This window comes from Bombina bombina, chromosome 1 (assembly GCF_027579735.1).
Source record: "Bombina bombina isolate aBomBom1 chromosome 1, aBomBom1.pri, whole genome shotgun sequence".
Classification (NCBI taxonomy): domain Eukaryota; kingdom Metazoa; phylum Chordata; class Amphibia; order Anura; family Bombinatoridae; genus Bombina; species Bombina bombina.
The window spans coordinates 687,175,186-687,188,069 of record NC_069499.1 but is presented as its reverse complement, the minus strand read 5'-3'; the positions used below and the strand labels follow the sequence as shown (position 1 = coordinate 687,188,069).

Below are 12,884 nucleotides of genomic sequence, written 5' to 3'. Positions count from 1 at the left end.
TGCCCCCAATGTGAACCCAGCTCCCTTTTTTCGCCAACTTAGTAATAAAATTCTAGAAGTAGCTAGGGGTAGCCTCATACTGGGGGGCGACTTTAACTTAGCTTTTGACCCAACACTTGACTGCTCTTCCGGCACATCTTCTATACCACATAAAACTTTAAGACAAATTAAACACTCCCTCACATGTTTAGCTGTACATGACACTTGGCGCCTCCACCACCCAACTGAAAGAGACTTTACCTTTTTTTCTAACCCCCATCAACTGTACACAAGAATAGATTACATTTTTGCTGATGTCTCCAGCCTATCTTCTATCGCCCAGACTCATATAAACCCCATAACTTGGTCAGACCACGCCATCATCAGCTGCCAACTTCACTGGCACCCCATTGACCCGTCCAACTCTCGATGGAGACTTGATGATTCTCTACTTAGAGACCCCCAGATATTTATACAGTTACAAAAAGCACTGATCGACTATTTCCAAACAAATGACACCCCTGAAGTTCACATACACAATATATGGAACGCTCATAAATGCGTTATGCGAGGAGAATTAATCGCCCTTAAGGCAGCGAAACGGAAACAGCAAAATGAGTATCTTAATTCTCTTTTAACTGACATACATAAATTACAGGACTTACATAAATTACATCCCACAAGTACCTCCTTGATAGATAGTATCTCCCATAAAAGAGACCAGCTTCGTATATTTCTAGGCACAGAGGCCAAGAACAAGGCCTTATATCTCAGAAAAGTTTATTATGAAGGAGCAAACAAGCAAGGCAGGATGTTGGCCCGGCAGCTCCGGAAACGCACAAATAAGCAATATATTATGGGACTACGCGACCCTGGAGGTGCTAGACTATCCACCTCCAAAGACATCATTCAGGCCTTTAGGGATTACTACGACGCCCTCTATAACATCCGCAGAGGTTCCTCTGATCCTCTCCCGACAGAAATAACAGACTACTTAAGCGACATTAACCTTCCCAAACTGACTGAGGAACAGAGGGACGAACTAGACGCCCCATTTTCGGAGGAAGAGCTATTACATGCTATTACCTCTTTCCCTTCTGGGAAGGCTCCCGGCCCCGACGGCTTTGGAAACTCATATTATACTTCATTTAAGGAAATATTATCCCCACACTTATTAAAATACTTCCACAGCATAGACGAGGTAGGTGTTTTCTCGCCACTCTCACTTCAAGCCCATATCACTGTAATCCCCAAACCTAACAAATCCCCGGACTTAATAACTAATTACCGCCCTATCTCACTTATTAACACTGACCTTAAGATCTTCGCTAAATTAATCACAACCCGTCTTAATAGACTTCTCCCTTCCCTCATACATAACGATCAAGTAGGATTTGTCCCTGGGCGAGAGGCTAGGGACAACACAACACGAAATATACACCTAATCTGGCATGTCTCAAATAAAAACATCCCGACAACTTTCATATCCACTGATGCTGAGAAAGCATTTGACCGCGTTAACTGGTCATATTTAAGAGCTACCCTAAATGCTTTCGGCCTTGGCCCAAAAACCCTTCAACGTATATTTGCCCTATACTCCTCGCCCAGTGCTCGTATTCTAGTAAACGGCTCCCTATCCTCGCCGATTGAAATAACAAATGGAACACGACAGGGCTGCCCCCTCTCACCCTTATTATTTGCCCTATTTATAGAAACCTTTGCACTGAAGATTAGGAATACACCTGAAATTCAAGGTGTCACAGTGAAGAACGATGAATATAAGATCTCGCTATTTGCTGACGACATCCTATTTTCTTTGACCGAGCCCGAAACCTCCATCCCCCCGCTCCTATCTGAATTATCCCTCTTTAACAAGCTTACAGATTTCCTAATCAATCCGAACAAATCTGAAATATTGGCCTTCGGTCTACCCGACCATTCTGTAAACACAATTAAAAATAACTGCCCCTTAAAGTGGTGTTCTAAAGCTCTTAAATACCTAGGAATCTACCTCCCCCGGTCAGTCGACAACCTATTTCATACTAACTACATACCTATTAAAACAGCAATCATGCGGGATCTATCTTCATGGGGCTCAAAAAAACTCTCCTGGTGGGGTAGAATCAATACCATAAAAATGAATATCTTCCCGAGATTACTCTACATCATGAGTGCAGTGCCGGTGCCTCTACCTCCTAAGTACCTCACCCAAATACAAAACTTAATTAACTCTTTCGTGTGGAAGAAAAAACCCCCTAGAATAAATAAAAAGACCATGCTGCTACCGCGGGAACATGGTGGGTTGGGTCTACCCGACCTAGAAAAATATAGAATGTCCATTTACTTGCAGCGAATTTTAGACTGGAGAGTAGGCAATGATCAGAGGAGGTGGGTCCGACTTGAGAGACAACTAAATCCCGACTTATCACTAGCTTCTACGTTTTGGAGCCCTAACTTCCGTGTGAAAACTAAAACATTACTTAATCCTATCACAAAAGAGACCTTCATACAGTGGAATAGGGCTTCTTACCATCACCCTTGTCTATCCTCTAATCCTGGTCCTCTAACTTCTCTCAGAAATAACCCTGACTTCTCCATAGATCTCCTACAAACATCATCACCTAACATCTCATATGAGGATGATATTCTATTATATAACGTGACTACCGACGAATCCATAAACACTCAAACACAGCTGATAGATAAGGGTTACGAATGGGCACGCAACTGGTTTTCCTATAGAAGACTCCATAATTATATAACCACACATAAACATAAAAATAACATGACTCGCCCTCCAACTAATATTGAGAAACTCTATCTCCTAACCTCACCAATTAAACACTCTCTGTCTGCTATATATAAAATTCTAACCCAACCCACCCCAGGTAATCTTCCTTACTCTATAGAAATGTGGGAAAGGGAGCTGGGCATAATTATTCTACCTCAAATAGCCACTAACATATTTATTAATACCAAAAAGTCCTCCACCTCAGCATCTATCTTAGAAACCAATTATAAAATATTACACTGTTGGTATCTAACCCCACGGAAATTACACCGGCTATATCACAATGCCAGTAATAAATGCTGGAGATGTGGCCACGTGGGGAGTGGCATGGGCCACATGTGGTGGTGGTGCTCCCAGCTAAACCACTTCTGGTACAAGATAATGGATGAAGTCGGCAATATATTACATACGACCCTACCTGCTGACCCACTTGTTTGGCTACTAAATAAGTCTGTCAAGCTCCCTTTTAAATCTCTTCTCCCTTTGTTTCGAATACTCACTAACAGTGTGAAAATCCTGATTGCCAGTCACTGGAAAGCAAAAGATGTTCCCACTTTGGGAATGTGGAGGGCTAAAGTGACCGAGCTATTAGAGCTTGAAGAGTATTCCCTTTACAAGAAAGGTGCTACAGACAACTTCATCTCTATACAAGCAATATGGGATGAATACGTTAGAACACTGAGACCCGAATAAGTTATTAGAGTTCCATTTCGGAAAAGCAGAATACCGCTTATCAACATGACCCCGAGGCTGGACAGACTCCCCCTTCCCCTCTTTCCCTTCACCTAAATTAACGGCCATACCAAGTTTTTTTTTTTCCCCCCTTCTTGTTTTCCTCCCTTCATACTACAAAATGTTTGGATCTATGCCTTCCTTTAACATATTTAGTACCGTAATGTATACTATGCTGTACATGTATGATGTTGGATGTGTATCGATTCACTTCAATAAAAGAATTTGACTAGAAAAGTTTGGCATATCTGGGAACTTTTTTAATTTACTCCAACAATTATATATCTCGCCCTCAGCTTTGGTAATTGTTAATGGCCAGGTTTCCCCCTCATTCCTTCTGGAAAGGGGAACTAGGCAGGGGTGCCCTTTGTCCCCGTTGCTCTTTGACTTAGCAATAGAGCCCTTAGCGTGTTACATTCGTCAAAGCAGTGAAGGCTTCAGAATCCATAGACAAACCATACATCTGTCACTTTATGTTCCCAGTCCCCATACCAATGTACCCAAACTGTTGCATAAGCTAGCTAAATTCGGTGAAATTTCAGGTTACAAAATAAATACAGATAAATCGGAAATAACATGGTTACTTAATACCCAAAAAACTCCATTACAAGGCACTGACCTGAAAATAACTGCAGGACATTTCACATACTTAGGGATTCACTTGCATGTTGACACTAACAAACTATACCACCTAAACATAGGCAAAACAATTACCCTCATTCAAAATCAAGTGAAAGGATGGAGAAACCTACCCCTGTCACTCACGGGCAGAATCCAACTCTTAAAAATTGTTATCCTCCCAAAATTGCTTTATCTTCTCCAGATGCCCCCTATCCTGTTAACAAAGCGGGACCTAAACGACTTGGCAACCCTGTTTGGCGCATTTGTGTGGCGACATGGGAAGCCAAGGATTAGCAGGCTACATTTAGCAATGCCAATTACGGTAATTCAGGTGGGCTTAGTCTCCCAAATCTCAGATGGTACAACTGGGCATCTTTGATAAAAGTGATTGTAGGTTGGTTGGCACAATCGGATTATTTTTGCCCCCCAGTGGAGAATGAATTACTAGCACCAACACACCCTGCTTTTTTTGCCACACACCCCGTAATCATCCCTCCCCCCACATATCAAGCAAAACATACTATTCAGGGACCCACTAAGGGCCTGGGCTAAACTCTGTAAAACATGGGGGATGACGTTTGCATTTAGCAGATATTTACCTCTTCAAGGTAACCCCAACTTCATACCAGGATACACAACAGCCGCCTTTAAAAAGTGGGAACGTCAGGGATTAACGACGGTAGCACAGCTGATTAACCCTACAACGCACCAAATACTTCCTTTCTCAGACCTGCAAGCACAATACGCTCTCCCTAGCACACACAGGTTCGCCTACTTTCAGTGTCGACACTATGTCCAGAGCCTACTAATGGAGGGCCTGGCATCCCTGGATATAACCAGGATTGTTACCCTTTGTAACCTAGCCTCTCAAGGAACACACTCTATTACACCTATTTATAAGCTAATAGTGGCGCATAACGAGACGCAAACCATGCAAGACATCATACTCAAATGGCAGGGACAGAGGATCCTCGATGTCACACAAGAACAAATCACACATAGCATACTAGCAGTCAGAACACCTACACTGTCCTCCTACTTACGTGAATCTCAAATAAAGCTACTACACCAGGTGTACATAACACCTAAAATTAGATCCAAATGGGTTAGAGACGGTGAATGAATGCCCCAAATGTTCAATATCCACCCCGGATCTGATACACTTGGTCTGGAATTGTCCCAAGGTGCAGAGGTTTTGGGGCAAAGTTAGATTTTGGTTGTCCAAAATACTTAAAACTGACATAATGCTAACTGCAGCAAGTATACTCCTTTTCCAGGACACCTCCCTAACCCATAACCATCAAAGATTTTTCAACCTGGTCGTGCTAATGGCCAGGAAACTAATTCTACAATACTGGGCCAAGAATAGAGAACTTCCCTTCAAAAAGCTTACCCATGCATTATATCAGCAACTTTTGATAGAACATGCAGACACCCAGGGAAGCTAGGATAAAGGCATTTATAGTTAAGTGGGAAGCATATTTACTTTACCTACCGAGAGGTCTAAGGGACAAACTGCTACATCCCTTCCAACATTCTGCATACATACTTAATGAAAACCTTCATGGCCGCTGGTGTCAACAGGCAACTGACTCAGACATCTGACGGACTAGGACAGTGACACCAAACGGACTGTTGTCTGAGTGGGGTGACCTGCAGAATGAGACTGCGCCCATCCGCCGACACATATTTCTCTCGACAAAGAGTACTTGCGTTACTTAACCATTCATGTTAATGCATCTAACTGCTTTTCTAGTTTCTGCATCTTAAGTGAGGGCCTGATCGGGACCAAAGCAGAGGAAACATATTTTGTTGTAAGCCAATTCCTAACCTGATGTTAGCAGGTAACTTTTATTTGAAGTCTGTTGGCTTCTCTGGGTTATACCGGCGACACTACGCCTTTAAACTTAAACTTGTTCATATTAGTCGACACTAATCATTAATTGTTATTGTAATGTTTTGTTTATTTGTGTTTTGTATGTTATAGTAATATATGAGGCTTGGCTGCATCACATGGCTCAGGAAACAGACTTTTTGGACTCAAAATAGATTCAACTATATTGATGGAGCTACTTACTGTTGCTTATACTAAGCCCTATGATGATTGTTATTACACAATGCTATGTGGGGCCGTCCAAGTTAATCTTTAAAATTTGTGTTTATTCGTGTTTTGTATGTTATAGTAATATAAGGGACTTGGCTGCATCACATGGCTCAGGAAACAGACTTTTTGGACTCAAAATAGATTCAACTATATTGATGGAACTACTTATTGTTGCTTATACTAGGCTTTATGATGACTGTTATTGTATATTGCTATGTGGGGCTGTCCAAGTTCCTCTTTAAAATTTTCAAAAATAAAGTTTAAAAAAAAAAAACATTAAACTGAAAATAAACAAATAAAAACATGGCTTTGTGTTTCATTGCCTTTCTAGTATTTCAGGAAAGTAACTAATGCCCTGAGATGATATTGCATTTGACTTGTAACACATAAAGCTAACAGAGACTATACACTACAATAATACATAAATTATGTCTTTCAGTAAACAATATAGTATAATGTTCTCCACTCTAAAATGTTCCTAATGATCAGTTTTATATGCTATTGTGAATTAAAGGGATAGAAAGGTAAAAAAATGTAATGTACATGGATGCATTTAAAAAGGAGCATGTTTGCACTATACTTCCATTAGCAAAAATGCTAATAGTAAAAGTTATTACTGTTTTTTTTTTTATGCATGAGCACGTATAGTCTCTATTTTCAGCAAATACAAATTAAACTGAAATGTTTTCACTAAAATTTAACTTGCATTTGCCTCTAGTTTAGAATACACTACTTATATAACATTAGTTAAATAAGTGTATTGTAAATTTTAAACAAACTACACCTGCATGCAACTGAAGAGATACATTAGTGAGAAGTAAAAAGGTGGAAAATGCTTAGAGCATATCATGAGAATTGTAAGAGAGATTCAGACCCTGGGAACTCCCCTGTCCTTACCACTTTCTGAAACGGTCAGTTTTATTTTAGGTTTTACAAAGAACAAATACAAAGCGCAATGTAATTTGTAAAAGACACTCATAAATATACAAAGAATTACCGAATTTGTTAAAGTTACACAGAAACTGTCAATCCTAAAAAACACTGCTGAATACAGAAATATTTAAAAAAAATTACAGCTACTTAATAATGCTTTTTCGGCTAGCAAAATATTATGTGGAAAATACTATAAATGTATTTGGAAAAAGTCGAGGCTTCCTGGTTGATAAAAGGGAGAGTAGCGTTTTACTATTTATATGCATAAAAATGTGTAGCATAAAGTAAACTTACATAATGCTGTGTTATATAAAATACTTACTTCAAATCGGTGAGATGAACCATCAGAAAGCTTCATCTGCATTAGGATGGAAGGTTGCAAAGCTCGAGACAAGGAACTATAAGGTTTTAATAATCAGAGAAGAAAAAAAAAGGATTCAAATTAAGCAGAATATGTAACCTTAAAGGGATTCTACGCTTCTTTAAGGGATAGTAAACACCTTGAGATTTTACTGTATAAAAAAAAAGTGTAACTTTGCAATATACTTTCATTATTTATCCCCCCCCCCCCACTCTTTTCATGTACGTCATCTCCAAAAATTGCAGATTTTGTCCCTCTCAGAGCTGGACATGGATACTGCAGACATATCAACTAACCCTTCTACATATAAATTCCCTTATTGGCTTTAACAAATAACAGACTGCAAAACAAAGCATTTTATACTAACATAAAGGGATGATAAAGTCAAAATTACACTTAAATGTGTCAGAGCTTTTAAACAAAATATTGTTATTCCTTCCAATAAAATTAGAAGGATTCCAAAGGTGGTCAAATGTGTTCCTGTTTTCTGACAGAATAACAGAAGTACAGATAAACCTATTGTACTGCCAAATACTAGGCTGTGATAGGTATTCAAATACATGTCAGGAATTTTGGATAGCATACACATTGGTTACTAATTTTCAAGGACTGCCTAAATGTGCAAAGACCATTTCCCTAAATAAACTAGATACTAGAGCTAACAAAATACTATTCTAGCTAGCAAGAGACTATTAATCTAATCAATTCTGGACACCTGTATTGCTATTTTGTTCTAAGTATCAATTATAAGTATCAGAAGAGAGAATGTTAAGATGCCAAAGAATTTAGAATAGATAATCATAATCAATCTGTCATGGTATTTGCATTATTTAATAACACCATCCATAAGAGTAACTGTACCATTTCCGGAAGAATTAATCTCCAAAATCCAAGGATTTGACTCAAGGTGTTTATTGTATGCATGTATTTCTATGTACAGATATTGCCTGATAATCTGTATATATATGTATCTAGGTGTGTCCATGTATGAGTTAATAAATATATATATCATATGTTTATATGTGTACGTGTGTGTGTATAATACATAGCATGATTACAAATCTGTAATATGGTGAAATGGATAAACATACAGAAAATCTTATATATAGACAACATGTTATTTTAAACTCCCTAAATTTTATATAAAACATTATGAATGACTAAGAACCTAAAAAAAAAAAAAAAAGTATTGCGTTAGGCTTAAAAAGCAGCGTTGGCCGGTCCCAATGCTGCTTTTTAACGCCCGCTGGTATTACGAGTCTTGCAGGTACAGGTGTACCAAACTCGGAAATACCGCAAATCCATTTATGTCAATTGCGTATCCTATATTTTCAATGGGACTTGCATAGCGCAGGTATTACGAGTCTGACCAAAAGTGAGCGGTAGACCCTCTCCTGTCATGCCTGGTACCGCATTTAAAAGTCAGTAGTTAAGAGTTTTACACTACAAAGCCGTAGCATAAAACTCTTAACTAAAGTGCTAAAAAGTACACCAACACCCATAAACCACCTATTAATCCCTAAACCGAGGCCCCCCAACATTGCAAACACAAATTTTTTTTAACTATTAATCAGCCAATAGTATTGAGCTGGCATTCTATTGGCTGTTCCAATCAGCCAATAGAATGCCAGTTCAATCCTATTGGCTGATTGCATCAGCCAATAGGATTTTTTTCTACCTTAATTCCGATTGGCTGATAGAATTTAAAAGAGCTTTTTAAGGGCTATTTGTAACTTAGTGTAGGGTAGGGCTTTTTTATTTTGGGGGGGCTTTTTTTTATTTTGTTAGGGGGATTAGATTAGGTGTAATTATTTTAAAAATCTTGTAATTTCTTTATTATTTTCTGTAATTTAGTGGGGGGGGGTTTGTACTTTAGATTATTTTATTTAATTGTAATTAATTGTATTTAATTTAGGTAATTCATTTAATTGTAGTGTAGTGTTAGGTGTAATTGTAACTTAGGTTAGGTTTTATTTTACAGGTAAATTTGTCTTTATTTTAACTAGGTAGTTATTAAATAGTTAATAATTATTTAATAACTATTGTACCTAGTTAAAATAAATACAAAGTTGCCTGTAAAATAAACCCTAAGATAGCTACAATGTAACTATTAGTTATATTGTAGCTAGCTTAGGGTTTATTTTATAGGTAAGTATTTAGTTTTAAATAGGAATTATTTAGTTAATTGTAGTAATTTTATTTAGATTTATTTAAATTATATTTAAGTTAGGGGGGTTTAGGGTTAGACAGATTTAGGGGTTAATAACTTGATTATAGTGGTGGCGACGTTGGGGGCGGCAGCAGATTAGGGGTTAATAAATATAATGTAGGTGTCGGCGATGTTGGGGGCAGCAGATTAGGGGTTCATAAGTATAATGTTGGTGGCGGGGGTGTCCGGAGCGGCAGATTAGGGGTTAATAATATAATGTAGGTGTCGGCGATGTCGGGGGCAGCAGATTAGGGGTTAATAAGTGTAAGATTAGGGGTATTTAGACTCGGGGTTCATGTTACGGTGTTAGGTGTAGACATAAATGTATTTTCCCCATAGGAATCAATAGGGCTGCGTTAGGAGCTAAACGCTGCTTTTTTGCAGGTGTTAAGTTTTTTTTCAGCCGGCTCTCCCCCATTGATTCCTATGGGGAAATCATCCACGAGCACGTTTAGCCAGCTCACCGCTAACGTAAGCAGCGCTGGTATTGAGGTGAGATGTGGAGCAAAATTTTGCTCTACGATCACTTTTTTGCGGTTAACGCCGGGTTTGTAAAAACCCGTAATACCAGCACTGTCTGTAAGTGAGCAGTGAGCATAAACTGCTCGTTAGCACCGCACAGCTTCTAACGCAAAACTCGTAATCTAGGTGATAGTTAATGTATAGAAGCAGAGACCTATCAGAAATGGAACAGCCCTATGTAAACACACAAGTCTGATCCTACCAAAATTAAGAAATTTACAGTATAAAGAGGCTAGAGATCTTATATGGTCAAGAGGCACTCATTTTACAAGATCCTGTACCATCACACCAGTTATTCTTTAAGATTACCTTGTAGAAATTGCCACATCAACTCTCCATCTCAGATCTTCCACTGTTGGCAAACGAATTCCCTGCTTTAAAGCTGCATTCTCAAGAACTGGACGTCTGCAGAATTGTCAAGAAAAAAAAAAAAAAAAAGAAGGAGAAAGATCTAAAAATCTATAAAAACAAACAGATAATAATCATGGCAGCCTTCCTTAATTAACACATCCACATTTGGCTTTTCAGAACTAGATCTCCATAACGTTTACGTAGACTTCAAATGTTATGAAGATATGGACTTTGGAAGTTACAGTGATTTCGGTCAGTCTAGCCATATATCTACGACAATCATACTGTAAGCTTTTATTTCTATTTTTTAAGCATTGGGTGCACATAATTTAAATTTCACACAATAGATACACAGCCAGCCCAAGTGTTTGCACTAACATAACAGGGGTGAGAGCTTCCTGTCCCCAGAACATTAATAAATCAGCAAAACAGAGCATTTTGTTTTAACACTAGAATATCCCTTTAAAGGGACAGGATTTGTTGAGGAGCAAACCTTTATATGGTCATAAGAGCTCAGGAGCATGCACGCGACTTCAACCTTCTATGCCAAAAGTGTTTTACAATAATGTATAACATTGTGACAAAAACTGCATTTTGACTATATTGTCTCTTTAAGTCTTCAATTAAGTCTTGACTACAATGAAATTAAATGTTTTGCTAACAATGCATAAAAAAGACGTCTACAAAAAGATTAATGCACAGAAGTCTAACACAAGTGTTTTTTTGTAATCTTGTAAAGGTGGTAAAACTACTGACCTGTTTCCGTAAACTATATTTGCAAAGTCCCCTATAAAATCCTCTGGGATCCTGTAAGACAAATGCTTGTTAAAATGTAGCAAATGAACGATAAAGAAAACCATTTTGTCAGTAACCATTTAATTTCTGTCAAAAATCATACTATAGCAATACCTCATACATAAATACTATGGGCTATTTAAGATGAAACTACAAATATGTGTGTGAGGTACAGCTCCCAGCAATACAAAATAGATATAAAACACCTTCCTTTTTTGGGAAAGTAACAGCATGATTGCAAACCAGGTACACAAATGCAGGTGATGAGTTTGCGGCTTGCAAACCTGTAGCTCACAGTAACTATAGGAATACTAATCAGCTGGAAACATTTAGGATATGACAGGTCATATACCCTTTGGTTTGCACAATGAAGTGGAATTCACTCACAAGCCAGAAGTTACATAAATCATCAACAGAAGAGAAGGCAAATATTCATGTTTCCACTAATAATCACGCCACCCTACTTCTCTGCTTGGGATGTTAAAAAGTCTGTTTCATTGTTGTGGTAACAAAACCACTAAGAAGTGGGTAATACTTAAAGTGAATGTAAATTTTGATGCTAAAGTGCCCGGGTTTTTAAAAATTCGATTAAAAACAGGGGCACTTTAATATCAAAATTTACATTTCAGGAGTGTTGTGAAAAAGAAAACAAAAAAAAAACAACTTACCTTTTAAAACTTGACAGCAGCTCCAGCTTCCTCCGGTCATCGCAAGTCATTTCTGACATCAGAAATGATGTCATGATTGGAGGAAGACGAATTCCTCAATTTAGACCCAGGAAGAGGCTTTGCGACAGGTGAAAGAAGCTGGATCGGCTGTCAAGATTAAAAGGCAAGTATTTTTTCACAACACAAGTGAAATGTACATTTTTATGAATTAAAGTGCCCCTGTTTTTAATCTAATTTTTTAAAACCGGGCACTTTAGCATCAAAATTTACATTCACTTTAATAGAAATCATTGCAATATGTATTATGCAACATTTTAATAGGATTTTACCATTTTTTCTTATTATTTTTAACTTCATATTGGCAGGGTCCATTACTTCTGTCATAGTCTTGCAAAGAGGCTTATCTAGCTTAATGTAATAAATCTTTTAGAGTAACTTTAGCTTGTTTACTATTCAGATAATAGTAGAGAGACAGTGGGGCATATCTATCAAGCTCCGGATAGAGCTTGAGGCCCTGTGTTTCTGGCAAGCCTGCAGGCTCGCCAGAAACACCAGTTATGAAGCAGCGGTCTAAAGACCGCTGCTTCATAACCTGTCTGCCTGCTCTGAGCAGGCGGACAGACATCGCCGCAATTCAACCAGATCGAGTACGATCAGGTTGATTGACACCCCCCTGCTGGCGGCCAATTGGCCACGATTCTGCAGGGGACGGCGTTGCACCAGCAGCTCTTGTGAGCTGCTGGTGCAATGCTGAATACGGAGAGCGTATTGCTCTCCGTATTCAGCGAGGTCTAGCGGACCTGATCCGCACTGTCGGA

At 38.5% G+C, this 12,884-nt stretch overlaps 1 protein-coding gene across 1 annotated transcript in view; it reads right to left on the bottom strand.

The window, feature by feature from the left end:
- The window catches only part of COMMD5 (COMM domain containing 5), an 85,056-nt gene that overhangs the window by 61,895 nt on the left and 10,277 nt on the right, over nucleotides 1-12,884 (bottom strand). The window contains exons 4-6 of the mRNA XM_053699170.1: nucleotides 11,360-11,410; nucleotides 10,562-10,657; nucleotides 7,483-7,558 (exon numbers count right to left, since the gene is read on the bottom strand). Of these exons, the coding sequence (XP_053555145.1) occupies nucleotides 7,483-7,558; nucleotides 10,562-10,657; nucleotides 11,360-11,410 (223 nt within the window). The remainder of the gene's footprint in view (nucleotides 1-7,482; nucleotides 7,559-10,561; nucleotides 10,658-11,359; nucleotides 11,411-12,884) is intronic.